At 44.3% G+C, this 12,097-nt stretch overlaps 1 protein-coding gene across 1 annotated transcript in view; it reads left to right on the forward strand.

Moving 5' to 3' along the window:
• Positions 1-12,097, forward strand: part of ZNF318 (zinc finger protein 318) — a 118,835-nt gene that overhangs the window by 72,606 nt on the left and 34,132 nt on the right. The window contains 3 exon segments of the mRNA XM_030194587.1: positions 4,742-6,049; positions 7,106-7,205; positions 8,265-8,548. Of these exon segments, the coding sequence (XP_030050447.1) occupies positions 4,742-6,049; positions 7,106-7,205; positions 8,265-8,548 (1,692 nt within the window).

Below are 12,097 nucleotides of genomic sequence, written 5' to 3' on the forward strand. Positions count from 1 at the left end.
AAGGGGAAGGTATCGGGGAGGAAGGATTACATGGAAGTAGGGAAGTAAAGAGACAGCATGCTTAGAATCAAAGGGGCTGGTGAAAGTGCTTGGAAGCAGGTAAAGGTCTCGAGGAAGAGAGCAAAGAGCAGCAGAAATGTTTATATAAAAATGGGAGAAAATATCAGTTAATGTAACACAAGTTGAAAAGTACACAATGTGACAAAATGGCTTATTTCTCCTTCCTCTATTTGCAAACTCATGCATATTTGTTTGGGGACTCGGTGTGAAAGATGTGGCAGTGTGTCTTAGGGTGAAAGGAGGAGCCTGTGTTTGTGCATAAAGACAAGATGGAGCTGCTCCAGTAGGAGCTATGCTTGAGCTGAAATGTGCCTAAAAAATAAGGTTAGCTGAAAGAAGCCAAAAAAATAAATAAAACTTCTGGCAAATACATTTCATCCTGTAATGATAAATACAGCATAGTACTGCGATTCTTAACTCTTGGAAGTGTAAAAAAAAAAAAAAAAGACAAGTGTTTGCATGGGAAGAGGATAAGGAAGGGAAAAACACAGGAGTGGGTTGCAAGGAGTTGGCAGGAATGACTTCTGGAGATGCGCAGGTGATTAAAACCAGGAAGTGCATAGTTAGAGAGAGAATGTTTTAATCAACAATCGACATTGTCAGCAGGTGCTGTGAGAAGTGGTAGTTGGAAGGAAGAATAAAGGAGCACTTGGGAAGGAGTAGAAGCGACCAGATTGGGAGGGTAGAGAGGTGGAAGAGGCGATGGCCAAAGAGAAGAAAAGGCAGTTCCTTTGTAAATCGATGCACAATAGATGATTATAGCTACCGATAGATTACAAATCTATTTGAGGTAATAAACATGTTCAAAATCGGACCGCCACCACATACAAGAAGATATGGAAGGAAAACTACGTAAGAAGGTATAACTTTGTAGGTCAGTTTCTCTGAAGACAAGCAGAACTTAGATTCTCACAGATGGGTGATGTCCCCAATAGCCTCTGTGCAGATGCTACCCAATGTTCATATACCTTTTATGAAGCCTTTGGTAGGCCTCCACTGTGCATTCGAGACTCTGTTTTGTTTTGTTTTCCTCCACGAAGTTGACAAGATTTCTCTTATTGTGGTGTGATGTGACTCTATTTTTAGTTATTTTGGAGACTTTCCTGGAGTAGTAAGGAGGATTTTGTTAATTTCTCTCCTACTCCCTCCTTTCCCCCTTTTTTTGACTAGTGTTTTCGTCACTTTGTTCTGCTTTTTCTGTGGTCCATGGCCATTTTGGGCGTGGGCTTCTATCGAGTTCTTATTTTTCCTTGAGTATTTTTTTTGTTTTGCCTCTCTTTACCATTGAGCCGTTTGATTTTGCTATAGCTATCTTCCCTATGATGTCCCAGAAGCTTGCCACTGGGTTTAAGAAGTGCTTCCGTTGTTCTAGGACCATGTCTGTGACTGACCTACATGGCGTTCCTAAAGTGTTTAGAGAGTCATAATCATGCCCCAAAGTGTCTTCTTTCTTCTCAAGTGCAGAAGAGAACCCAGAAGTCTAGAGAGGTGGTGTGCAAGACATTTTTTGTTACTCGGAAGTCCTATTCATCTTCATCAAGAGCATGGGCCCATTCGCTTCGGCCCCTAGCGGCAGCTTCCACAAAATGGTGAAGGGGGATCAGAAGGGGCCTCTAGTTTTTAGGGGGAGGGGAGGGGGATTGGAGGCCCTCTGATGGAATTGTAAGTTATGCAGGTCTTGGCCAGTATTCAGCCAGGGCCCACTTAACTGTCTTTTATGCGGGCCCCAACTGAATATTGTCCAGGACCCTCAAGATTAGCACCGAACATTCAGTGCTAGTGCCCGCACTGAATATCTAAGGCTAATTTAGCAACAGCATTTAAAAAAAAGATTTCTGATAGCTGCTGGCTGAATATCTACCCCCTTGTATATTGATGTTTCCTTTTCACCTGCCAGACTGATGGGTTATACCACCCTATCAACAGATGGAGGCAGAGAAGTTGAATTTATCTAGTATCCGTGTAAAAAGTGATACAGTCTGGAACTTATTAGTATTTCTTTGAGTAAATAGTGTAATAATGCAACAGTATTCTTCTGAGGCAGGCTTCACTCCTAGGGCGCTGTCTACACGTTGTGGCCCTGAGGTTAGTGTAATAATGCAACAGTATTCTTCTGAGGCAGGCTTCACTCCTAGGGCGCTGTCTACACATTGTGGCCCTGAGGTTAAGTCCTTTTATTTATTACATTTGTATCCCACATTTTCCCACCTATTTGCAGGCTTAGTGTGGCTTACATAGTACCGTTAGGCATTTGCCAAGACCGGTAGAGAAACAAATACACCTTGAAAATCTGACCTTTAATCGGTATCATTAGAAAATCTAGTTTCCGGCATTCCGCTGACAACGTTCAGGTTTTTCTCTTTAGGAACCGAGAGAGTTCCAGACCTCTGCAAGGCTTTGTGCAGTTCTGAGTTTCTGTTAACAATAAAATCCAGCTATTAATTGTTGGTAGCTTCTTGGACTTGCTAATACTGGATGGTGTTTCCTAACTTCCAAATATGAGGTAGCAGAGGCATTCTACTAGAGTCCAAGTTAAATCTGGACTCTCACATAAAAAAAAATAAATAGTTACAAAGAATGCCTTTTTCACCTTTGTTGCCAGAAGCAAGTGAAATCTCATGTCAATACTGTAGACCTAAGCTACCCTCATAAATGTGTTTGCCATATCCCAAATAGACCAAGGCAGCATACTATATGCAAAGCTTCCTCAAACTACTGAACTATCAGTCAACTCCTCACATTGTGACACATGTTCCTCTATCTGAGATTTTGATGATAAAGCAAGTAAACTGATGGATTTAGTAGGTAGTTCTCTGGGATCAGTCTACAGACCTTTCCTTTGGTCCAATTTGGAGGGGGTTTGGCCTCCACAGCCTCAGATATTAACCCATGGGCCTGTGTTGGTGCAGCTGGCCTGGCAGAGGTCCCACAGGGCCATTGCCAGCAGGGGTTGTTGCCCTCTCCCACTGTGTGCCTCTGCAGTGGACAGCTTAAAACAGGGAATCTTAGCTGCTCTGTTTTGTGCAGGGACAGTAAAGCTGTTTAAAATAGCATTAGAGGAGATGCAGAGCAAAGATGGGGGATTTCTCAGCAGCAGGTGAGTCCAGGGATGGATGCTAGATGGCAGGCATGGGGCATGTGGAAGCCATTTTGGCTGAGGGGAACAGAGGCGCTAAAACGCCTCGACCCTCTCAAGAGAGGAGTGCCTGGATGGCTAGAGTATCTAGCAGAGATTTGGATGAAGGATGGGCTGTACTACTTAATCCCTCTCCTCGAGCTGGATTGGTGTATTGGAGAGTAAGATGAGGTGGTGTCTGCTTTGGCCAGCCTCACTCATGAGCTTGGGGAGCTCTTCCTTGAGAAGGGCAATGAGTTCCCTAGTAATGTTCCTTTGGCAGGTGGTGTCCTCCATATTTCAGGTAGTCTGTGCACTTTGGAGGTCGTAGTGCAGTGCAAAGTGAGGCCTCTAATGGGGATCTGACTCTGGAAGAGCTGCATTGGCCTACTAAGGCTTTCCTGCTGCAAAAGGGCCGTACTCTGGGATTATGCTGTTGGAGGTAGTGGGAAGCCCCTGAAATTTTGCTCAGGGGCTACACATCTATTTTATTTATTTCAAGGGTTTGATATACCACCATTAGCAAAATGTCACAGCATATCAGTTTACAATAAAACAAAAGTAAAAAGAGTAGAATAAGGAGCCAGTCAGAATGGAGAAATATTACAGGATTGAGGTGAAGGGACAGAGTATAAGAGGGGTAGGAGGGGAAAAAAGAAGGAGTTGGAAGGGTATGGGAGTGACAAGAATGGAATTGACCAGTGGGTCTCTCAGTCTCATGCTAAAGGGAAAGAAAAAAAAAAACTAACCCTTGAAGGTATTCTAGGGGAGGAGCAGGAAATTCCATAATTGAATTCCAAAATAGAAAAGCAGCATCCCAAGTAAGATCTAAATTGAATCTTGAAGAGAGTGGCAGGGCAGTAGGGTGGCATGAGCAGATTGGAGACTACTTCTTGGAGTATATGAAGTTGTCTTGCATAGTTCCCACCTGATTATGATGCTGCACAATGTACTGACAACTGAAAATAACATTTCTGTCACCAAGGGAGGAATGAAAAGAGGAGAGAGGGTGATTGAAGAATTAGTGAGCAGAGAAGGAGAATGAGCAAAGATGTATGGGATGCTGGAGGACATGAGGAGTATAGAGTTAAGGGTAGGATGTGTCAGGAAGACTGGAATGAATGAGGACATGCAAGGAGGGGAGAGAGGTGAGATTGGCTGGGGAGACAACGCGAGAAATAGAGGGATGGAATGTGGTGAGAAAACATGTGAAACTTGCACAAATAAATCTTTAGGACCCAGAAGAGCTGTCTTGAGATGGAGGCTCAGTTTAGCAAATCTGAATTCTAACAAAGGAAGTCCACTCTCCAAAATTATTAAATACTACTTGTTATTACTAGGATCTCAGCATAATAAACATGCTTAACTTGCATTCATTTCATAATGTTATACTTAAATGCTCCTATTCAGAAATTTCTAATATAAAAAAAGTCTTATTGTACATTTCCATTCCTGTTATGACTGTCTTCAGTATGCCCAGTTTAGATGGCCCTTAATGCTATGTAAATTGTTGTTATAATTACTGATTCTTGATTAGCTTTAATATGGCTGTTTTTCTCCTTGCAGCTTGGAGACTTCTCAAGCAGCTCTGTATCAGGTAAAGAGCTGGCAAGCCACGCACCAGCACCACAGAGCAGCAAGCCATTCACTTCTGAAGTAGAGAATTTTCTGAACAGATTTACCAAAGGCTTCACAGCAGGGACCATGTACCAAAAACCTGTCAGTAGCTCACAGGCAAGGGTACCTGGGGACACTTTCCAGACTAATAAAGTGGTTGCAAGTTTCAATCAAAAGGAGAAGACTGAGCTGAAGCAGGAGGCTTCAGATCGTCAGTCTGACTTCCTGCTTCCTCATGAGAGAGCCAGCCAGGATGGTAGTGGCTTCTCACGCATCCTGGGATTGGCAGATTCTACTACCTTGCCAGTAAAGAAGCCTAGCACTTTCAAAGAAATTGAAGATGAGGAGAAATTTCTTTATGGAGATGAGGAAGAAGAAGCAAAGCCAAAGGCAGCACAGCAGTCATCCTCTGCCCCCAGTGCCACCCAGTGTCTACCAGCAAGTCATGCAGCACAAACTCCTGTTCCAGTAGAGCCTCCAGTGGAAGAGAGCTCTTCCAGCCAGGAGTATGAACAGATCCATGACTTGCTAAAGACCATTGGGTTGGATATAGGGGTAGCAGAAATCGGAAAGCTTGCTGTCCGCACTCAGGAGCGACTGCATGGCAAGAAACCAACTCATTCTCCAGACCACCATTTATCAGACTCGCGGAGACCAGAATCATGGGAGTCACGCCGTAGCCGCAGTGACACTCGATCGCCAGAGTCAAATCACAAGCGTTCTGAATCCCCATTGGGGTCCTCTCAGGCTTCCAAGGATAATTCTGCTAATTCCAATTCAAAATTTGTAAAGAGGAGTAAAGAGCAGGGTGCAGACATGGGTCAGGGCATACCCTCTTCTGGATTGGAAAAACCTGTCCATACAATACCAAGCACCTCTCCTACTGCACTTCCCCCTACTACTAGTACTCAGTACCAAATGCCAAACTATGCTCAGTACACTGGGGTTCAGATGCCACCAAACTATGGTCAGCATCTCCCAGCCCCCCCTCCTGGATTTGATACCTATGGGCATTACCTTGCTTATGCATCCCAAAGCTGGCCCATGTATTCATCTGCCCAACAACCCAATCTTAAAACACCCACAAATACCACACGTCCTAATCTCCGTGTGATTCAGCCAATTGAAGGGGTTCCTGGAACTCAGGCTCAGAGTACCAATCCAATACCCAGTCTGTTGGATGGGCTTATCATACCACCAAAGAGAGTTACAGAAAAATTCTCAGATGAGAAAAATGAGGCATGTCAGAAACAGAAGGTAAGAGGAGCATGAATTATATACAGGCAGTATCTCAGGGCCCAACAGTGCTGTTATTGTGCTTTGCTGTTTATTTTTTTCATCCTTGTTATAGGTAATACATGAAAAATTTGGCTGTATTCATGACTTCTGCTGCTGGAAATTGTAACTGAAGTTAAATGTTTCTGCCACTTTACCCCAATACATATGTGGTGTTAAGGGTACTTGCAATTACAATTTCAGGCTTCATTCCTAAGAGAGCTAGTTAGAAATCTATTCATATTCACAGTTTTCTATTACATGAGGATGAAGCAAATGGTAACATAAAGGCTGTTTAGTTGTTAAGGTGTTTTTATTATGTGAGCTAATACCACACACACACACAATTTGATAACTGCACCCGATCGATGCAGGACCCGGTTTGATTGTTTCATCCTCTCTTCTGAAGTATCAGTGACTTCCAGCAGCTGAAGTCTGGATACCTCTCCAAATATATAATCTTGTTGAATGACTGGAGAACTTGGCAGTACTGCTATTGTGAATGAGAAATCCCAATCTCCCCCCTTCTCTGGGAGATGCTGTGATATAGCCAATTAACGGAGTTCTTCCTATTGAACATAAGGATGATATCCCACTACAGGGTTCATCTCTGCCAGCATTCAAGAAGACAAAAGGCTTTGACCTTGTTGGGAGGTCTCTTGTCCTGACCTCAGACAATAAGAGAAGCTGGATTAACAGGATATTTGAGCAGAAAGGGAAAAATTGAGTAAGGCTTTTTTTTTTTTTTAGTTCATTGTGTGCAGTTTTTGCCCTTCAGTTTGATGTGAAAAAATACACATCTGTATGTAAAATAACAAGTATAAATGTTATTACTAAGGAGAACCAGTATACAGCTGTAACACAAGTTGCATTTTGGCTAACACAGTGATTGTGTATAGCTTGTCACTGTTAAAGCTGTATGGATCTCTACTTATGCCTTGTCCTAGTTAGCTGTTTGTCTTTTCAGTATCTTTTCTATTGAGATTTGCTATTTCCTGGACTCCCCTTTTCATTTCCTGGACTCCTCTTTTCTTTCAGGTCATGGTAGAGCGAGAGAAACTGAAGAATGAACGCGAGACACAGCAGAAGAAGATAACTTACTTACGGGCAGAATTAGAAAGTTTGCGCAAACAGCAAGGTACAGTTCCCAGGTCCATCATGCTAGAACCATATGCTGCATAGGATAAGCTCACACAGTCCCTACTACAGCAGTCCATAGAAATGCACTTGTGGTTCTCAGCATTGGTGGGATTGCATGAGGTAAGTCAGTCACCTGCCACCAAGGATCTGTACCTCATTGGGAGAATGATAAATTTAATGTGACTGAACTTTGATTTTTGTTCCTTAAGCCACCTAGTGCTAAGGGCACTATATGATGCACCATTAGTGATTTTAGGCAATGGATGAACACTGGAGAGAGCTGTTCATCTGTGACAGTTATATGCTGTCTTGTCTATATTAGAGAATAGTAGTAGAAGAAAACTTTGATAGTCACACACGAACACTGATGAACCCTTGAAGTAGCCTAGTGATTATAGCACCAGGCTGAGAACCAAGGAAGCCAAGGTTTAAATCACACTGATGCTCCTTGTGACTTTAACCCTCCTTGCTTCAGGTGCAAACTTGAATTGTAAACAATCCAGGGATGAGAAAATACCTACTAAGCCTGATTGTAACTCCCCTTGATCTATCAAAGAAATGGCATGAGTTGAGGTCTAGCTTTTGTAGCTGAGAGAGGTCTTTTAGGAAAATGCAAGGTTCTTTCTCCCGAACATTGCATGTGGAGCTGATGAGCTCAGTATGAGCTCTGTCTTGTATAAACCCTTGCACTATACTGCCTAAACTCTGGCAGCTCTTCCCCAGCTGAGCTCATACTGATGTAACATTACATGAATGATAGTGTAGTGGGGTTTTTCATGAGCAGTGTGAGGACGGAAGTTTCAGGATTAGGTCCAATTATTTCCCAGAAGATGGGGTTACATTATGTGTTTTGAGGCAAGTAGATGAAGGGTATACCTGACTCCTCTTTCTTTATATAGAAGACTTAAGTCCCCAGAATTCTTAGTCCATAGAATAACATTTCTCACCACCTCAGGCAAAATTTTTAAAAAATATCCATTTAGTACTTATGATGTGACACGTTTGAGTTCTGTGAGCTGTAACGTGTGCTTTCTGCTCCTCCACTTGGTCCCACCAGGGGAATTGCTACGCAAGAAACGGAGAGAAAAGGACGGCCATAAAGATCCCCTGCTGGTGGAAGTGAACCGCCTGCAGGATAACATCATAAAAGAGGTTACAGAACTGCGCAAGCAGAGTGACATTTTAGAGAAAAAGCAGACTGAACTTGACAAGATAGCACAGATCCTGGGCATCACTGTTGCTGAAAAGGTGCGGAAGATGGACACCAAGGAGCTGCCTGTGGATAAAAACAGCAGATCAGAGAAAACTAGAAGTCCAGACAAGTCTGCAGTGCTCACAAAGGTAAAGGTCTGGGTGAAGGGTGTGAATACTGCTGCATGTTCTAGAGAACACAGGGCAAAAGCATGCCATATGCTAAGGTAACAAAGATACAGGGGATAGAGACTGCTGCTTGCTACAGGAAGTAAAGGGAAAAGGAGGAGTAGTTTGCTCTGTGTCCAGGCTTATGTTAGAAACATATGCTACATAGTATAATCTCTTACAACCCCTACTATGGCAGTTCATACCCCCCCCCCCCCCCCCCATGATCAAGAGACAGCAGGGGTGCACATGTGCATACTAGCACATGCTGCAGGAAGTTCAGGGAAGAGATATGAATGTTACCGTATAAAATGAGGAATTCAGTTGGTGAGCAGAGATGCACAGTGAACCAAATCCATCAGGAAATGAGAGAAGTACATAGAGCATGTGCTGGTTCTGGCAGGTAAGGAGAAGAGGTATAAGTTTAGAATCTTACATGGAGACAATAGTTACGGGCTGAGGAGCTAGAGCTGATGGTTGGAAGGTGGAGCCTGGAGTGGCATGTAGAAAGAGGTATGTACATGTGTGAAACCAAGACCACTGTTGGATAGAGAAGTGCATGTATGTCATGATGCGTTAAGTTTGGTGTAGTGAAAGGACTTGACAGAGGCAGGACTGGTTGGGGAAGGCTAATAGAGAAGAACTAAAGAACATGACGAACAGTTAATCGATGTATCCCTTGATGATCTAGAAGTATGTACAACTGTTAGCTTGAGCAGGTTCAGCTGTGTTTATGGCACAAAGTTGAGCTTACACTGCTCACTATAACGTTGCTTATTATAGTAAAAACAATTTACCAGTTTTACAACGTTTCTTTATCATTTGTGTTATGGGATGATGAATGGAAAGCTGCACTGGGGATGTCACAGCTGACGTATGAAAGGGAGAGATGTCTTTAGCTGTAAGCAGTGAAAATGATTTGGGGCCAGAGCTTAAGAGTTGAGTTTAAAGCACAGGAATGTAGTGGTAATGGACAAACAGGCTGATGGTGAGAAGGGCGAGCTTGACTCTTATAGAAAGAGGGGGTATAAACTGAGAGAGAGACTGATGAAGGGATGAAAAGGTAAGGTTAACACTCAGGAGAGGAGGGAAAGAGATGGGAGGCATTAATGAGGATTTTTAGCTAGGAACAGAACTTAAGACCTTATGCATCTGATCTTGGGGGTAGTACTTATATTGGTCCACTAAAGGTTCTCCGAGGACAAGCAGGACACACAATTCCCTCATGTGGGTGACGTCATTTGATGGAGCCCTGGTGTGGACGCTGATTCGCTAACACTAGAGAAAGTTCTAGCAGCGTCCCACTGCTCAGGCGTTAGGTGTCTTCCCGCCTGATGGTCGAGTGCGGGTCCTTCAGTCACTTTTTTTTTTTTCTTCCTGCAGAACAGGTCCTGTCCTCGCGCTATGTTCCTTACTTTTTTTGCTGTCATGTGTGCCTTCATGTGTGAGTAATTATTTTTTTTATTTTATATTTCTTTTTTCCTCCTCCCCTTATTTTTTTCAGCTTTTTTTTTTTTGTTTCCTTTATTTTTTGCGAGTGGTTGTGCTGTTAGGCTGCAGCCCCGACCTCAAACACAACCCCCTTTTTTTGTTCAAGATTGAGGAGTTTAATTTAGTTGCGATTCTTTTTTTCAGTGTCCAAGAGGACACCCAGTGGCTGCTTCAACACCTGTGAACACTGGGAGTGCACCGGCATCAGTGGGTCTCAACCTGCCTTGACACCAGGCACTGTTAGTAGGCCTCGGACTGGTCAGCATTGAACCCGACACCAGGGAGACACTTGGATTCAGCAGCGTCCTCTTTGACACCTGGGGATTGAGAATATATGCATCAGGAGAAGCCCAAGAGGTCCTCCTCGACACAAGTTATCGGGAGCACCGGGGCATTGGATATTGCGATACCTGAGAAGTGCCAGCATCGAGAGGAGTGCTCTCTTTGTAGAACTGGTGCCGGTGAGCAAATCATCAAGCGACCATGTCTCTGCCACCTGTTCAACACCGATGGCCTTTGCCAATGCCTGCCTAGCAGTTCGGGAGCATGCGCCAAGAAGAGCTGGTGCAGTAGCTGCAGGGCGCTCCTGCTTTGGCATTGACGGTGCTTGCACCCTCAGTGGAACACCCCCAGGCTCTCTCTGAGGCTCCACAGATACCGGTGCCCTGATTGACACTGGTACTTCACAGGGTGCCAGAGCTTGTGCGCTGAGCAGGCAGTACCCCTCTGACATCAGGGAGGAAGCTTCCCTAGAGTCCAAGGGAAGGGCTGCACCGCGTGGATGCCGTTCCACTAGATCAAGGCCGGTTCAGACCCAGTCTCCTGATCTTCAAGTGGAAGAGGAGTGGCACCACTCATGGGAATCAAATGCAGATCCACATTATTTCTTGGAGGAGGAGTCCTGTGGAATACCATCTGATCCCTCGTCCTCAAGAGAGGCTCTCGCTTTCACTGGTTTTGTATGGGAAATAGCTGTGACCATTCCATGGAGGAGGAGCTTAGAGCAGAGATGTTGTCTGTTCTGGGATATAAATCTCCTAAGGAAGGGGGTTACCATACCATTGCACTCAATCCTTAAGGATGCACTGATGAGGAATTTGGAATTTCCCATCTCAGTGCAGGTAGCACCTACAGTGGGTGGAAATAAGTATTTGATCCCTTGCTGATTTTGTAAGTTTGCCCACTGACAAAGACATGAGCAGCCCATAATTGAAGGGTAGGTTATTGGTAACAGTGAGAGATAGCACATCACAAATTAAATCCGGAAAATCACATTGTGGAAAGTATATGAATTTATTTGCATTCTGCAGAGGGAAATAAGTATTTAATCCCTCTGGCAAACAAGACCTAATACTTGGTGGCAAAACCCTTGTTGGGAAGCACAGCGGTCAGACGTCTTCTGTAGTTGATGATGAGGTTTGCACACATGTCAGGAGGAATTTTGGTCCACTCCTCTTTGCAGATCATCTCTAAATCATTAAGAGTTCTGGGCTGTCGCTTGGCAACTCGCAGCTTCAGCTCCCTCCATAAGTTTTCAATGGGATTAAGGTCTGGTGACTGGCTAGGCCACTCCATGACCCTAATGTGCTTCTTCCTGAGCCACTCCTTTGTTGCCTTGGCTGTATGTTTTGGGTCATTGTCCGTGCTGGAAGACCCAGCCACGACCCATTTTTAAGGCCCTGGCGGAGGGAAGGAGGTTGTCACTCAGAATTGTACGGTACATGGCCCCATCCATTCTCCCATTGATGCGGTGAAGTAGTCCTGTGCCCTTAGCAGAGAAACACCCCCAAAACATAACATTTCCACCTCCATGCTTGACAGTGGGGACGGTGTTCTTTGGGTCATAGGCAGCATTTCTCTTCCTCCAAACACGGCGAGTTGAGTTCATGCCAAAGAGCTCAATTTTTGTCTCATCTGACCACAGCACCTTCTCCCAATCACTCTCGGCATCATCCAGGTGTTCACTGGCAAACTTCAGACGGGCCGTCACATGTGCCTTCCGGAGCAGGGGGACCTTGCGGGCACTGCAGGATTGCAATC

Source organism: Microcaecilia unicolor, chromosome 3 (assembly GCF_901765095.1).
Source record: "Microcaecilia unicolor chromosome 3, aMicUni1.1, whole genome shotgun sequence".
In the NCBI taxonomy this organism is placed as follows: Eukaryota; Metazoa; Chordata; class Amphibia; order Gymnophiona; family Siphonopidae; genus Microcaecilia; species Microcaecilia unicolor.